This window comes from Nycticebus coucang, chromosome 10, assembly GCF_027406575.1.
Source record: "Nycticebus coucang isolate mNycCou1 chromosome 10, mNycCou1.pri, whole genome shotgun sequence".
Taxonomy (NCBI): Eukaryota; Metazoa; Chordata; class Mammalia; order Primates; family Lorisidae; genus Nycticebus; species Nycticebus coucang.
The window spans coordinates 82,946,989-82,964,934 of NC_069789.1; the positions used below are offsets into that span (position 1 = coordinate 82,946,989).

The window sequence follows — 17,946 nt, forward strand, 5'->3', positions numbered from 1 at the left end:
TAAAATGAAAAAAAAAAAAAAGGAAGGAGGAAAAAAGGCTTATTAATATAGTCAGGGATTGTAGTGTTTTTGTAATGAAGAGCCGGTTTTTATTCCTAGAGCCATAATGTCAGGAAAGGAAAGGAGAAGAGGTAAATGCTTAGAGAGAAGTAGAATAATGTGGAATTGGTGCTCTCTTTAGCATTATAGTCAGCTGCTATGTTGGAAGCATAGGAGGGGAGGGTTATTGGACAGGGCAGCTGCCAGCTTAGAAGATATGTGGTTCTGACACTATCTGTGTTTCTTCATTTCAGTTATAATGGAGTTGAACATACTTAAGGTCTACCAATAGATCCTGAAATATTCGTTAAAGAACCACTGTCTTAGAATACCTTACTGTGCCAAGATCTCTGTCATATTCTGTTTTAGGCTGATGTGAAAAGGGGTGGTCTGTGGTGGGAGTCATCTGAGATGACTCTCCAACTTCAGGAGATGTGTGGCTATAAAAATGGCAACTTTTTGTGAGGGTGTTTAAAATTGAGGACCTGCATAGGGAAGTGTCGTATGTTTTTATTTGTCACATCTAGTGATAAGAGTGCTATTAGAAGTTTTATTTTGTATATTTTTCGTTTGTTGATTTTTGGGGATGGAGGGGCAGTCTCACTCTGTCACGACAGCTATAGTGCAGTGGCATCATCAAGGTTACCACAGCCTCACACCCCTGGTTCCAGAGATCCCTCCTGACTCAGCCTTCTGAGTACCTGGGACTGCAGATGTTCACCACCATGCCTGGCTATCTTCTTTTAGTAGAAATGAGAGTCTCTTTCTTGCTCAGGCTGGTATCAAACTCCTGACCTCAGCAATTATACCATCAGTCCAGGGCCTCTTGGATTGCTAGGATTACAGGTGTGAATGACTGCACCTGACTTCATTTGTTCATTACTGCCTACTGCTTAATCCACTAACAGGTTGCAAAATAGGAAATATGAACATCAAAAGAAATGGGAAAGTCTTTAAACCAAATAAGAATAAATTGAAATGTAGTTAGCAAAAGAATTGGGAAATTACATGGATGGAGCTGGAACATATTCTTCTTAGTAAAGTATCTCAAGAATGGAAGAAAAAGCATCCAATGTACTCAGCCCTACTATGAAACTAATTTATGGCTTTCATATGAAAGCTATAACCCAGTTATAACCTAAGAATATGGGGAAGGGGGAGAGAGAAGAGAGGGAGGGGGAAGGATGGGCGGAGGGAGGGTGATTGGTGGGATTACACCTACTGGTGCATCTTACAAGGGTACATGTGAAACTTACTAAATGTAGAATATAAATGTCTTAACACAATAACTAAGAAAATGCCAGGAAGGCTATGTTAACCACTGTGATGAAAATATGTCAAATGGTATATAAAACCAGTGTATGGTGCCCCATGATTGCATTAATGTACACAGTTATGATTTAATAAAAAAAAAAGAAAGAAAGAATGAATTGGGAAATATTTTACCTTTGTTAGGGAGGAAATATAATTTTTCCTCAATCCCACAGTTTCTTAGTTGGGACTGATCCGTATAATAGAAGATAGAATAACAGGAGGAAAACAAATTTACTAACATGTACAGTACACATCATACAGGAGAAACCTCAGTGAAAACTACCTCAAAGTAGTAGCTTAGAGCTCTTGCATATACAGAGTGGACATAAAGTTTGTGTGCAATTTTAAAATAGTTTAACAGTAAATTGCACATGAACTTTATGGACACCCTTTATAACATCTTCAGTAAAGAATAATAAATTTGTAGTAAAACGACAGGACAAGGGAAAGCAGTTTTAGGCTTCCAAAGGTAGGAAACTAGAAGATAAATATATGGAAGGATACCAATGAAGCAAAGTTTCTTTTGCAGAATCTTTTGGTATCATCTCTGGGTTGATAAAAATCTAGAGTTGTCACTAGTAAAAGAGCATTTGTATTCTGTCTTTAGGCAGAGAAAAGGAGGATATGGAGAGCTTTTCCCCTGTTCATTGCTTCGTAGTTGTTTTTAGCTTAAAAATAACTTCTGTGTACAGAGAGGCATATTTTGGGGTAGTATATCTGGTGTTTTTCACCTTAAGAGCAGTGAGTTTTGAATTTAAACAGGTTTCTTCTATTTGCCCTTCAAACAAAACCTGAGTGAAGAGAGAATTCGCTACATAGCTGATGAATATAAAGAGGTAAATATTTTAGGAAGAGTATCATGAGCTTAAAAATGCCCTTTGAACTGAAAGTTGGTTGAATAGAGAAAAATTTGAGGGTATAAAGTATATATAAGGTTTAAAATAGGCCTAAATTGGGACTACCAGATGGCATATATATATATATATGCCAGGCACAATTACTCATGCCTGTAATCCCAGCACTGGGAGGCTGAGGTGGGAGGATTGCTTGAGGCCAGGAGTTCAAGATTAGTCTTTACAGAAAAAAGAAAAATTAGCTGGGCATGGTGCTGTGTGCCTATGATGCCAACTACCCAGGAGGCTTAGGTGGGAGGATTGCTTGAGCCCAGGAGTTCAAGACTGCAGTGAGCAATGATCATGCCATTGCACTCCAGCCAAGATGATAACGTAAGTAACATAGTAATAGAATAAAAGTAAATAAAGATAATTGTTAAGGATTTATAAGAAATGAGAATTTTTTATAATATAATTTTATTTATTTAGGCAGAATTTCACTCTGTCACCTTGGCTAGAGTGCTGTGGCATCATCATAGCTAATAGCATCCTCAAACTCCTAGGCTTAAGCAATCCTTCTATTTCCCAGCCTCCCAAATAGCTGGGACTACATGATGCCTGGCTAATTTTTCTGTAATATAATTTTTAAAAGCAATGAATTCTCTTCTGTACTCATATATTAACATCTCAACAGTAATCAACTCCATTGATCATTTCCTCTGTCCTTAAATAGTTGCCCTTCTCACTCAGCCTTTTGTAGCTTTCTCTTCCTTGCTAACTGTTCCTCATCTCATTTATGGGTTCCTCCTGTTTCTTTTGGGGCTTTCTAAAGTTGGCAGTTCTTCAAGGCTTAGTCCTGGATTTTCTACTTTAAAAAGTTTTGCTGGGATAGATGGCTTATGTCTGTAATCCTAGCACTCTAGGAGGCCAAAGCAGGTGGATCTCCTGAGCTCAGGAGTTCAAGACCAGCCTGAGTAAGAGCAAGACCTATCTAACTAAAAACAGAAAAACTAGCTGGACATGGCTTGGTGCCTGTAGCTCGGGCAGCTAAGGTGCCAGCCACATACACCAGAGCTGGTGGGTTGGAATCCAGCCTGGGCCTGCCAAACAACAGTGACAACTACAACCAAAAGATAGCTGGGTGTTGTGGCAGGTGCCTGTAGTCCTAGCTACTTGGGAGGCTGAGGCAAGTGGATTACTCAAGCCTGGTTATATAAAGTTCTATAAATTTTCACACACATAAATTTGTGTAATTACTTCCACAATCAGGATGTAGAATAGTTTAATTACACCATAAAACTCATTTTGTCATTAGACCATTCCCTGGCAAACAGTGATTTTTGTCCTTTGGAATACATAGGCTTTTTACTGTGGTTACTGGCTTCTTTAGGAAACTAAGCATAATGCTTGTTATGTATGTTAATAATTTGAGATACCAATATTTTTGTTCCTCTTTATTGCTGAGTAGTATTCCATTGTATGGATATACCACAGTTCATTTATCCATTCATCTGTTGATAAGGATTTAGGTTGTTTTCAGTTCTGAGCAATTGTGAATAGAGTTGCTACAAACATTTGCATGAACATGAGTGTTCATTTCTCCAGGATGAATACTCATGAGTGAGATTGCTGGATCATATGGTAAGTGTATGTTATACTTTTAAAGAAACTGCCAAATTGTGTTTCAAGGAGTCTGTACCATTTTGTATTTCACTGAGCAATGCATGAGAGTTTCATTTGGTCCGCATCCTAGTTAGCATTTGGTTTTGTTAGTATTTTTCATGTTAGTCACTGTAATAGATGGATAGTGGATATTGTGGCTTTAATTTGCTTTTCCTTGATGGCTGCTGATGTTGAACATCTGGTTTGTCATTCCTGTATCCTCTTAGATGAAGAAGATGTTTTACCTATTTTTTAAATTGGGTTGTTTATTTCTGTACTGTTGAGTTTGAGAGTTCCTTACATATTCTGGATGCATGACCCCTTTGTCAGATATATAATGTGAGAGTATTTTCTTCCAGCCTGTAGCTTATCTTTTCATTCTCTTAACAGTGCCTTCCACAGAGTGCTATTTATTTTTTGTTTTTTACTTTTTTTGGTGGGGGTGGGGAGGAGACAAGGTCTTGCTTTATTGTTCAGACTGGAGTGCAGTGGTACAGTTGTTGCTCACTGCAAACTTATACTCCTGGGGCTCAAGCCATACTCCTGTCTGAGCTTCTTGAGTAGCTGGGACTATAGGTGTGAACCACCACACCTGGCCAACTTAAAAAAAAAATTGTTCTGTAGAGAGGAAGTCTCCATATGTTGCCCAGACTGGTGAGGAACCTCAGTCCTCAAGAGATCCTCCTGTCTTGGCCTCCTGGAGTTCTGGGATTACATGCCTGAGTCACTGCACCTGGCCTATTTTTTTATCTTTTATGATTTTCTTTTCTTTTCCCCAGCTTCCCCCCTCAACATGTTAAGTAACAGCTACAGTTATTCCTCCTCCCTTGAATGCTTTTCTAAAAATAAAAACAGCTTTATTGAGTTATAATTTACATTCCATAAACCTTAACTGTTTTAAAACATGTACAATTCTGGCTGGGCACCCATAGCTCGTGAGTAGGGTGCAAGCCACATACACAGAGGCTGGCAGGTTTGAGCCTGGCCTGAGCCTGCTAAACAACAATGACAATTACAACCAAAAAATAGCCAGGCGTTGTGGCAGGCACATGTAATCCCAGCTACTTGGGAGGCTGAGGCAAGAGAATAGCTTAAGCCCAAAGCGTTTGAGGTTACTGTGAGCTGTGATGCCAGGGCACTCTAACCAGGGCAACATAGTGAGACTTTGTCTCCAAAAAAAAAAAAACACATACAATTCAGTTATTTATTTATTTATTTTTTATAGAGACAGAATCTCACTGTACTGCCCTCGGGTAGAGTGCCGTGGTGTCACACGGCTCACAGCAACCTCTAACTCTTGGGCTTACGCGATTCTCTTGCCTCAGCCTCCCGAGCAGCTGGGGCCACAACGCCCGGCTATTTTTTTGTTGCAGTTTGGCTGGGGCTGGGTTTGAACCCGCCACCCTGGGCATATGGGGCCGGCGCCCTCTCACTGAGCCACAGGTGCCGCCTCAGTTATTTTTTTCATTTTATTTTATTTTTTTTAGTAAATGCATGGAATTGGGCAGTCCTCATCATGATATTCACTTTTAGAGCATTTTTGTCACTCAGAAGATCCCTTGTACTGGTTTATAGTTTGTCAGTATTTTTACCTACCCACCCCCCCGTCCCAGGTAACCACTCACCTGCTATCTTTATATGTTTGCTTTTTTTCAGCATTTCATAGGAATGGAATCATATAATATGTAGACTTTTCTTTCCACATAGCATAATGTTTTTATTGCTTTATGGAAATACAATGCCCATATTGTATAACCTTATAACCTATTCATTTAAAGTATAGAACTCAGTGTGGAGTTTTTATCCATTTATCTCTGCTTTACTCCAAGTTACAATATAAGAGCAACTGAAAATGTGACTGTTGGCTAGGCATGGTGGCTCACACCTGTAATTTCAACACTCAGGGAGGCTGAGGCAGGTGGATTGCCTGAGCTCAGGAGTTTGAGACCACCCTGAGCAAGAGTGAGACCCCATCTCTCCTAAAAATAGAAAACTAACCAGGCATTGTGGTGGGCACCCATAGTCCCAACTACTTGGGAGGCTCAGGCAAGAGTATCACTTGAGCCCAAAAGTTGAGGTTTCTGTGAGCTGTGATGCCATGGTTCCCTATCTGGGACAACTGAGTGAGACTCTGTTTCAAACATACAAAAAAAGAAAAATAAAGAAACTGTAACTACTAAGAATTTAATAATCTGCTATTTATTGATTAAATAGTAAATCATATGGTATAGAATCTACATGTGGATAGAACATGGATTATGGAGTTCTCATACTTTTTTTAATAATCCAGAGAATGAGAAATTCACCCTGGTGTTCACCTCTTTGTCATAACCCAGGTAACCTTTAGTCATTTAACTCTTGCTTTCCCCATTATGTTGACAGTACTACCTTTATAAATATTAATCTTTTTTTTTTTTTTGAGACAGAGCCTCAAGCTGTCGCCCTGGGTAGAGTGCCATGGCGTAACAGCTCACAGCAACCTCCAACTCCTGGGCTTAGGCGATTCTCTTACCTCAGCCTTCCAAGTAACTGGGACTACAGGTGCCTGCCACAACGCCTGGCTATTTTTTTTGGTTGTACTTGTCATTGTTGTTTGGCAGGCCTGGGCTGGATCTGAACCCACCAGCTCTGGAGTATGTGGCTGGCACCTTAGCTGCTTGAGCTATAGGCGCTGAGCCATATAAATGTTAACCTTATTGAAAACATAAACTGTGTTCTTTTAAACTCTTAATAATTACCTACATCAAATTTACTCTTTCTCTAATAAAGCTATATTATCATTTCATTTTTCAACTTTATCGAAGGCTGTTTCAGTCCCACTGTTCTATAATTTTACCCTGTTGCTTTTATTGACCTAGTACAGTGGCTGGTACATAGTAGCTGCTTAATGAGTAATTATTGAGTCAGTGAGTGGTCTCATTACAGTTACAAATACTCTTTTGTATTATTTTTGTAGATCATACCACTAAAGTTAGCCATTATTTGTACATTTTACTAGTTTAATTATCATAGTTACTTTCATTTTCAGGTTTTTAAATTTTATTAAAATATTTAACTTTATTTCTATATATTAACAAATATTTTAAAAGTTTCTTTTTTTTTTTTTTTGAAACAGAGCCTCACTATGTCACCCTTGGTAGAGTGCCGTAGCGTCATTGCTCACAGCAGTCTCAAACTCTTGGGCTTAAGCTATTCTCTTGCCTTAGCCTCCCAAGTATCTGGGACTATATGCGCTTGCCACAATGCTCGGCTATTTTTTGGTTGTAGTTGTCACTGTTTGGCAGGCCCAGGCTGTGTTTGAACCCACCACCCTCAGTGTATGTGACTGGCACCCTAGGTGCTGAGCTACAGGCGCCAAGCCGATTTTACAAGTTTTAACATTCAAAAGTTTTTGAACTTTTGAACACCATGTGCCCTGTTTTTTACCTTAATTAAGCTACAGAGTTAAAATGTGAGTGAAAGCAGTTATTCCTGGCTTCTGTGCTTATGAATCAGATTGTAACTATTTCTTTCGTTTTGGATTTGTGGTTTCTTAAACTATTTAAGTGATGTTAAAAGATGAGTCTTGCTAGGCGTTTCCTTGTGATGTAAAAGATAAATCTTGCTAGGCGTTACCCCTCTTTTAAAAGTGTGTTTGGTGTTTAACTGTAAACAAGTTTTCTCCAAGGAAACTTCTCTACATTGTCTTACTTGTCATCTCCTTAGAAATGAGAACCCATCTCTATATACTGATCCCTACATCATTTTATTATTAAACTATGTGTTACTCATGAATGTGTGGGGTTTTATTTTATTTTTGTATATTTTGAAAATATCCACATGTTTTTTGAAGCAACTTTATTCTTAGTCTTCTGCTGATTACTAAACATTTTCCTTTGGGTTACTCTCCACCCACCTTGGGAGTTGTGAATACTTATCCTTTTATTGGTTTCCTCTGGCCACTGATGTCTCATGTGTGGTATTGCTTGTCGGAGCGTGGAATTCTTAGACTTCCTCTTTACATAGAACAGTTTAACTTTTGTGCTTCTGGGAAGAGACATGGTCCTTGGGACAGTTCTGCTTCCACTGAATAGTTATGGCAGAGATGAGGAGACGTCCCTGTGCTGCCTGTGCAGTGAGGCCTCTGAATCTGCTCTACCCAACTTAACAGGTATGGTCCAGAGTGGGTAGTTTGGGGAGGTTAGATAACCACATTAATCAAGTATGAATAGAGATTTAAAGAAATTAATCTTATTTAATGTTTTTGTTTTCATTTTTGGTCATTGAAGGTTCATGTGGTTTTTCTTAGCATTTCATAGTAGAATTTCATAACTATTAAATGGAAGAATATGAGTAATAATTTAATACTTTGTGATAATAAGATAGATATGGTTTATGTGAAGAATTTTAGCTATATTGAGGACTGTTGAATAATTTATCTAACATAGTTTTTAAAAGAGAAAAGTGATTAGCTTCTTAGAGAATATGCAGTCAGATAAAGTAGAATTCTGTGTGTTTTTTTTCCTTTTATTAAGTCATATACACATAGATCATGAATACGTTTATGCATATGTGGGGTACAATGTGTTGATTTTTTTTAATACAATTTGGAGTGCTTACATCAGACTAATTAATATAGCTTTCGCCTCACTTCCTTGATTATTGTGTTAAGACATTTATGTTCTATACTTGATGGATTTGACTTGTACCCTTGCAACATGCTCCATAGGTGTGGTCCCACCATTTACCCTCCCTCTACCAAACCTCCCCACACCCCTCCCCTCCCCCTCCATTTCTCTCCTTTATCCTGGGCTGTTGTTTTGATCTGTCTTTCATAAGAAAGACTGAGTAAATATAAATTGGTTTCATGAAAGTACTGAGTACATTGGATACTTTTTCTTCCATTCTTGAGATACTTTATTAAGGAGAATATGTTCCAGTTCCATCCATGTCTGTGTTTATAAAATACTTGAAAATGGCTAAACTAAAAATTTCGTATATTAACTTCTCCAAATACTACTTGACAAATTTCTAATTAAACTGATGAAGGTTATTGAATGTGACTGATTGGCAAGAAGTTTTTAATAAAATTAAATGTTACGCTTAGGAAATTTCTCTGAATTTGAGTTTTAGTTTTATTATTAAGGATTTTAACTTGTTTAATCATGATAATTCACTTGTTACAAACTGCTATTTCTTTCTTTCTTTTTTTTTTTTTAAGACAGTCTTACTGTGTCGCCTTCTGTAGAGTTTTGTGGTGTCACAGTTCACAGCAACCTCAAACTCTTGGGCTTAAGCGATTCTCTTGCCTCTGCCTCCCTAATAGCTGGGACTACAGGTGCCTTCCACAAGGCCCAGCTATTTTTGTTGTTGTTGTTCTTATTGTTAGCAGGCCCAGGCTGAGTTTGAACCAGCCAGCCCAAGTGTATGTGGCTGGCACCTTAACCTCTGAGCTATAGGTGCTGAGCCAGCAAACTATTTCTTTTTTGCCCCCTTTTTTTTTTTTTTTTGTATCCCGCAAATGTAGCAATAGAAAAAGAATGATAAAATTGCCTTTTCTTAAATGTCGTGGTTGTACTTGCTACCTGGGTCCTTTACATACCACAAGTGAAAATCTGAGTCTCCCATTGTCTTAAGTCCATGATCTACTTCTATAGCAGTGATTAGTGGTAGTTTGCTATCTAAGGTATCTAACATATACTAGTCACTTTACTTTGTTCAAAAATAGAACGCTGCCAGCCTACTTGCATTCGGGTGGGTGCAATACCTCTGAATCATCTAGACACGCGTGTCTGAACTGATGAGGACAGTGGCATGGAGTAGACCCACTCGGTAATGCTGTGACATTTACTTGCTCTTCATAGGCTTTTGTTTCATTTTGGTTTTGTCTTTATCTCTTAGCTTGTTTTGTCCCATTTAGTTCTTTTTACGATTCAACACGTTCATTCTTGGCCTCAGAAAAATGGTAGGACTTTTTTCTTTGGAAAAGTTTTCCTTTTGTTTGGTGCTCCTGGGTAGGATGGCATTTAAACGGATATCCTGTGCAGACAGATTGTACAGGAAATTGATCCTCAGGTCTGTGAGAACAAAAGAGGAGGGGGGAAGAAAGAAGAAAGGAAGGAAATAAGATCTTTTGACTCACTGAAAAGACTGTAACAGCAGAAATGGGAGGAAGGGAATAGAGAATAATAAGGATTTCCAGGTTGTGGTTTTTAAAGTACTTTGGCTTTTAGATTACATTTATCACTTTGTATGTTTCAGAAGTGTACAGTATTATTTGGCCTGTATATATCTTTAAATTTAAATAAATTGTGCTATAGGTCTTATTCTGTTTTCTTCTTTTGTCACATAACATGATTTTTAAGATGCTGACTTATCTTAAACAATCCTCCTTTGGGCTCAGACTTCCTTCTCAACAGAGATGAGCAATGTATTATACATTGACAGTCTGTCACTACTACAACTGTCATCAGTGCAGAGTTTCTGCTCATCTGGTTTAAATCCTTACTCAACTTAAAGTCTGAAGCCTTAATTAAAAACACTCTGTGGGGAAAAGATTCCCTATTTAACAAATGGTGCTGGGTGAACTGGCTGGCAACCTGTAGAAAACTGAAACTGGATCCACACCTTTCACCATTAACTAAGATGGACTCTCACTGGATTAAAGATTTAAATTTAAGACATGAAACTATAAAAATACTAGAAGAAAGTGCAGGGAAAACTCTTGAAGAAATAGGCTTGGGCGAATATTTTAAGAGGAAGACACCCCCCCCCACCCCCCCACCCCCGGTCAATTGAAGCAGCATCAATAATACACTACTGGGACCTGATCAAAATAAAAAGCTTCTGCACAGCCAAGAACACAGTAAGTAAAGCAAGCAAACAGCCCTCAGAATGGGAGAAGATATTTGCAGGTTATGTCTCCGACAAAGGTTTAATAACCAGAATCAACAGAGAACTCAAACGTATTAGCAAGAAAAGAACAAGTGATCCCATCTCAGGCTGGGCAAGGGACTTGAAGAGAAACTTCTTTGAAGAAGACAGGTACACAGCCTACAGACATATGAAAAAATGCTTATCATCCTTAATCATCAGAGAAATGCAAATCAAAACTACTTTGAGATATCATCTAACTCCAGTAAGATTAGCCCGTATCACAAAATCTCAGACTAGAGATGTTGGCATGGATGTGGAGAAAAGGGAATACTTCTACACTGCTGGTGGGAATACAAACTAATGTGTTCCTTTTGTTCTTTTTTTTTTTTTAACTTTTTTTTTTTTAGATTTTATTATTTATTTATTTATTTTTTTTGTGTGTGGTTTTTTGCTGGAGCTGGGTTTGAACCCGCCACCTCCGGCATATGGGACCGGTGCCCTTCCCTTTGAGCCCTAATATGTTCCTTTTGGAAAGATGTTTGGAGAACACTTAGGGATCTAAAAATAGACCTGGCATTTGATCCAGAAGACCAAAAATCACATTATTACAAAGATATTTGTACCAGAATGTTTATTGCAGCCCGATTCATAATTGCTAAGTCATGGAAGAAGCCCAAGTGCCTATCGATCCACGAATGGATTAATAAACTCTGGTATATGTGCACTATGGAATATTATACAGCCTTAAAGAAAGATGGAGACTTTACCTCTTTCATGTTTACATGGATGGAGTTGGAACATACTTTTCTTAGTAAAGTATCTCAAGAGTGGAAGAAAAAGTATCCAGTGTACTCAGCCCTACTATGAAACTAATTTATAGCTTTCATATGAAAGCTATAACCCAACTATAACCTAAGAATATGGGGAAAAGGGAAAGGGAGGGGAGGGGCAGAGGGAGGGTAGTTGGTGGGACCACACCTACAGTGCATCTTACAAGGGTACATGTGAAACTTACTAAATGTAGAATATAAATGTCTTAATACAATAACTAAGAAAATGCCAGGAAGGCTGTGTTAACCAGTGTGATGAAAATTTGTTAAATGGTATATAAAACCAGTGTATGGTGAAAAAAATAAAAATAATGAAATAAAATTTTAAAAAAAGTCTGAAGCTTTGCCTAACTCTAGAGTTTTTCTTTATATTCCGTCCTCTCATAGCATCCTCTGTGAGTATGGCAGTATGCATGATTCATTCATTTCCACAAATACTTTTTGAGACCCTCTTTAGATATAGGCTTTGCGGGTGGCGCCTGTGGCTCAGTGAGTAGGGTGCCGGCCCCATATACCGAGGGTGGCGGGTTCAAACCCAGCCCCGGCTGAACTGCAACCAAAGAATAGCTGGGCGTTGTGGCGGGCGCCTGTAGTCCCAGCTGCTCGGGACTACAGGAGAAGGCAGGAGAATCGCGGAGGCCCAGGAGCTAGAGGTTGCTGTGAGTCCTGTGACATCATGGCACTCTACTGAAGGCGGTAAAGTGAGACTCTGTCTCTACAAAAAAAAAAAAAAAAAAAAAAAAAAAAAGATATAGGCTTTGCTCTGGGTTTACTGTTCACTGAACAAAGCAGACAATTCTTGCCCTCATAAAACCTACATTTTAGTGAGCAGACTTAGATAATAAACATGAATATGAAAATGAGTAAATTATACAGTATGTTTGGTGAAAGGATAACATTTGAGTGAAATGTCATGGGGAAGAATGTTTTAAGCAGAGTGGCAGCCAATACAATGCCTGAGGCAGGAGTGTGCCTGCCGCGTTCAAGCATGGAGGCCAGTGGCCAGATGAGGTAAGCTAGAGGCAGAGTAGTTGGAGGAAATGAGCCTGGCAAGGCAAAGTATGAAAGACCTTGAAGGCCCTTCTAGGGATTTGGGCTTTTACTTTAAAATAGGGAGCTATTGAAGAGTTTTGAACAAAGAAGTGATACAGTCTGAGGTATGCTTTCAAACAGTGGTTCTCAACCTTCCTAATGCTGTGACCCTTTCATACAGTTCCTCATGTTGTGTGACCCCCAACCATAAAATTACTTTCGTTGCTACTTCATAACTGTAATTTTGCTATTGTTATGAATTGTAATGTAAATATTTGATATGCAGGATGTATTTAGGTTAGCCCTGTGAAAGGGTCGTTTGACCCCCAGAGGGGTTGCGACCCACAGGTTGAGAACCTCTGCTTAAAAAAATAGCTGGCGTGTTGAGAATATTCAGTTAGTTCTAGGGAAATAATCCAGCCGAGAGATGATGATGTGACAGGGTGGTGGGAGTGGAGAGGGTAGCTGAGAAATAGACTCTGGATGTGTTTTGAAGGAAGTGCCAATAGAATTTCAGAACAGATTAGATGTGGTATGTGACAAGAAAGAAATCGTGAATGATCCCAAGGTTTTTGTTTTTTTATTTTGTTTTTTGTAGAGACAGAGTCTCACTTTATGGCCCTCGGTAGAGTGCCGTGGCCTCACACAGCTCACAGCAACCTCCAATTCCTGGACTTAAGAGATTCTCTTGCCTCAGCCTCCCGAGTAGCTGGGATTACAGGCGCCTGCCACAACACCCGGCTATTTTTTGGTTGCAGTTTGGCCGGGGCCGGGTTTGAACCCGCCACCCTCTGTATATGGGGCCGGCGCCTTACCGACTGAGCCACAGGCACCGCCCGATCCCAAGGTTTTTGACCTTAGCATCTGAAAAGATAAAATTGCCATTAAGTGAGAATGAGGAATTCTGTGGGAAGAGCAAATTTGGAGGGAAGGATAGATAGTAGATCAATTTCTCATCCTGATTCAGATACCAGCTTCTGATGTTTTTGCTCTTTCCATAGCTCTCTACCTCAACCTTTATCACCTTGATAGCGCCGTTTGGAAAAGTTGTTTCATTCCAAATGGTATTATTAGTGATTTCTAATCATTATACTCTGAAGCCCAGTACCTTGTATGTAATACAAGCACAGTACCTTGTATGTAATAGATGTTTCCTGAAATTACTAGTTTGTAAACCTTAAATTTTAATATAATAAGTTTCACAAAGCAAGGTATAAATATATGGCATTTGCTGTTTTTGTCTTGATAGAGCTTAAGAAGTTGGCTTTAGTGTCTGCCTAATACTATATCTGGCTTGGTTGTTGATAGGTCAAAGTTCTTTCTGTTGAGTTTCTCTTTCTCTTTTTTGAGGGTGGGGGTTCTCACTATGTTCCTCAGGCTTCCTCAAACTCCTGGCCTCAAGCAATCCTCCTACCTCAGCCTCCCAATATGCTGGGATCACAGAAGTGAGCCACTATGCCTGGCTTCTTCTTAAAATTTCAAAAAAGGGAGATTCTTCTATCTAAAATGAATGAAATGTATCTGATTGATAGTCATTAAATAGAGTAATAGTTATAAAACATTGTAATTGTTATCACTGCCACTGGCAAAAAAAACTCAGTGTGGATCAGTAGTGTTCAGTGTAGACACTAATAAAACTTAGGGTGGCTGGTTCAAACCTAGCCCCGGCCGAGCTGCAACAGAAAAATAGCCGGGCGTTGTGGCAGGTGCCTGTAGTCCCAGCTGCTTGGGAGGCTGAGGCAGGAGAATCGCGGAAGCCCAAGAGCTGGAGGTTGCTGTGAGTCCTGTGATGTTGTGGCACTCTACCAAGGGCGGTAAAGTGAGACTCTATCTCTACAATCAATCAATCAATAAATAAATAAATAAAAATGGATATTTACTATACTTCTTTTTGGCAATTCTTTTTATTTTAATAAAGTATTGGTATTTTGTAGCCTAGTGGAAACTATGCTATGGTAGATAATTTTTTCATTAGAATAAAGACATAATTAGAAGAATGCTTCTTATAATAGGGATTTTTATTCATTTGGTAATCTTAAATTGGTTATCTTAGTAGATAATATAGCTGTTCCCATTTACTATAACTACATTTAAATAAGGAGCAACACACTTGCTTTAAATTAAATTTTCAGGATCTTTGGACATATCTTGAAGTTTATTATATTCTTAATGTAAAACAAAATTACATTAACTGGAATTTTAAACATATATTTCTCTTGCGAGAAGGAAGGAATGTGGCAAAGTAAAACTCTATAACTGTTAGGAGAATTACAGATCCAGCCTAAACAGGAGTTTTTGTCTATGTCAGACAGTTAGGAAGCTAATTTTTTTTTTAATTGTTGGGGATTCATTGAGGGTACAAGATGTGTCACACACTGAGATCCCACCCCCGTCCCTCCTTCTGTCTCTCTCTGCTCTCCCCTTTCCCCACCCCCACCATATCATTAATTGTCCTTATATCAAAATTGAATGCATAGGATTCATTCTTCTCCATTTTTGTGATGCTTTACTGAGAATAATGTGTTCCACTTCCATCCAGGTTAATACAAATACTGTAAAGTCTCCATTTTTTAAATGGCTGAATAGTATTCCATGGTATATATGTACCACAGTTTGTTAATCCATTCCTGGGTTGGGGGGCATTTAGGCAGTTTCCACATTTTGGTGATTGTAACTTGAACTGCCATAAACAGTCTAGTGCAAGTGTCCTTATGATAAAAGTTTTTTTTTTCTTCTGGATAGATGCCCAGTAATGGGATTGCAGGATCAAATGGGAGGTCTAGCTTGAGTGCTTTGAGGTTTCTCCATACTTCCTTCCAAAAAGGTTGTATTAGTTTACAGTCCCACCAGCAGTGTAAAAGTGTTCCCTTCTCTCCACATCCACGCCAGCATCTGCAGTTTTGAGATTTTGTGATGTGGGCCATTCTTGCTGGGGTTAGATGATATCTCAGGGTTGTTTTGATTTGCATTTCTCTGATAATTAAGGATGATGAGCATTTTTTTTTTTATGTTTGCTAGCCATTCATCTGTCTTCTTGAGAGACGGTTCTGTTCATCTCTCTTCCCCATTGATACATAGGATTATTGGCTTTTTTCATGTGGATTAATTGAGTTCTTTATAGATCTTAGTTATTAAGCTTTTGTCTGATTCAAAATATGCAAATATCCTTTCCGATTGTGTAGGTTGTCTATTTGCTTTGGTTGTTGTCTCCTTAGCTATACAGAAGCTTTTCAGTTTAATTAAGTCTCATTTGTTTATTTTGGTTGTTATTGTTCAATATGATTTTTCAGATGAAGATAACGTCTCATTGTTTCTTATCACTTATGGTTTTGTGTAATTTGGGCATTCATTTAGCTAGCAGTTATTGGATACATTGTGCAACTCTTTAAAAAAAAAATTCTTCTTTTTCTTTTCAAGACAAAATTTTATATGTTGCCCTGGGAGAGTGCCATGGCATCACAGCTCACAGCAACCTCCAACTCTTGGGCTTAAGTGATTCTCTTGCCTCAGCCTCCCAAGTAGCTGGGACTACAATGCCTGGTTATCTTCTGTTGCATTTGTCATTGTTGTTTAGCTGGCCTTGGCCAGGTTCGAACCCGCCACCCTTGGTGTTTGTGGCTGGAGCCATAACCACTGTGCTACGGATGCTGAGCTCCTTTTAAAATTTAATTTTTTTTATTATCTTCTTTTCTTCTCTTTTGATATTATGTAATTTATTTGTTTATTTTTGAGACAGAATCTCACTATGTCACCCTCAGTGCAGTGCTTTGGCATCTCAGCTCACAGCAACCTCCAACTCTTGGGCTTAAGTGATTCTCTTGCCTTAGCCTCCCAAGAAATTGGGACTACAGGTGCCTGCCACAATGCCCGGCTATTTTTGGTTGTAGTTGTTATTGTTCTCTAGCAGGCCTGGGCCAGGTTCAAACCCACCAGCCCCAGTGTATGTGGCCAGCCCCCTAACCACTAAGCTATCGGTGCTGAGCCTATGTAATTCTTGATAGAGAAAAAGTATAGTTCTTATTGCCAGGGAGCATACTGAGAAAGAAACACAGAGTACACTATAAATAACAGAGGTGAAGGTAGAAAGGGTCTTAATGTAGCCAGTGTAATGCTTTTGAGACCACAGAGAGGAGAAGAATGTTAGGCTTCCTAGGGAAGGTTACAGTTGTCCCCCCACCCCTTTTCCTCAGTTTTGGCTTCTGTAGTTTTGGTGACCCCATGGTCAATCCCAATCTGAAAATACTAAGATATTTTGAGAGACAGAGAGGCGCGAGAAAGACCACATTCATATAATTTTTATTCCAGTGTCTTGTTCTAATGTTTTGTTTTTAGTTATTGTTAATTGCTTACTAATTTTAATTTGTAAATTAGACATTATTATAAAAAGATATGTATGGGAAAAACATGGTATATAGAGTTCAGTACTGTCCACAATTTCAAGCATCTACTGGGGATTTGGAATGTATTCCCTGTGACTAAAAGGCACTACTGTATATTGGAGCTGAGTATTATGAGTAGACATCAGCCAGTCAAAAGAAAGGTGGTGTGAGAACCCATTTGAGGTAGGCTGGACTGTGTGAAGAAACAAAAAGATGGGAAGCAGCATGGTGTGCGTAAAGGTTTACAGTTTGAGGTGTGGAATGGGGAGAGGTGAAGCTGGAGAAGTAGGCAGAGACCTGATCATAAAAGGTCTAAAGGTCTTGCTGGCCATGATAAGGGGACTTTAGCTTGATGGTAAACTACTTACTGAAGAGGCTTAAGAAGAGTGACATGGTCAAATTTTTGTCTTAAATAGATCACTTTGCCAGCTGTGTGGAGGATGGATTTGAGGGAGACAAGACTGGAGGCGGTAGTCCAGGTGAGAGATGCTGGGGATCTGGACTAAGGCGTTGGCATTAGAGACGGAGAAGAGGGAATGGGTTTGAAAAGAAACAAAACTACAGATTCAAAGTCTTGCCCCTTCATATATGATAAACTGATTTTATGTTAAAAATGAGTTGGGAGTAGAGAAACATAATAGAAAATATTGTTATATGACATAGGCAATTAGATAATTTACCTTGGCAGACAACCACTAAAAACAGTCCCAATGATCAAGAAAATCACTTACTAGAACAGTATATTTTTTGAATCATCAGCCTGGGCTGTTAAGGTGGTGTAGGGTTCACCTGTTTATGTAGTATGAATTAGAAACTGAAAGGCCGAGTGGCACCTGTGGCTCAGTGAGTGGGGCACCGGCCTCATATACCGAGGGTGGCGGGTTCAAACCCGGCCCCGGCCGAACTGCAACAACAAAAAAATAAAATAAATAAATAAATAAAAAGAAACTGAAAGGCCTCGAGGAAGACACAGATCTTTTAAGGCTTCAACCACTACACATG

At 38.9% G+C, this 17,946-nt stretch overlaps 1 protein-coding gene across 6 annotated transcripts in view; it reads left to right on the top strand.

Moving 5' to 3' along the window:
* Positions 1-17,946, top strand: part of ABL2 (ABL proto-oncogene 2, non-receptor tyrosine kinase) — a 154,274-nt gene that overhangs the window by 95,118 nt on the left and 41,210 nt on the right. For 2 of the 6 annotated variants that reach the window (XM_053604113.1, XM_053604116.1), the window contains exon 2: positions 17,361-17,423. The exons of 2 other annotated variants lie outside the window; for them this stretch is intronic. In XM_053604113.1, the coding sequence (XP_053460088.1) occupies positions 17,361-17,423 (63 nt within the window). Of the gene's footprint in view, positions 1-7,847; positions 7,999-17,360; positions 17,424-17,946 lie in introns of those variants that run through there. 2 more of the 6 variants (XM_053604118.1, XM_053604114.1) reach the window with 2 other exon arrangements.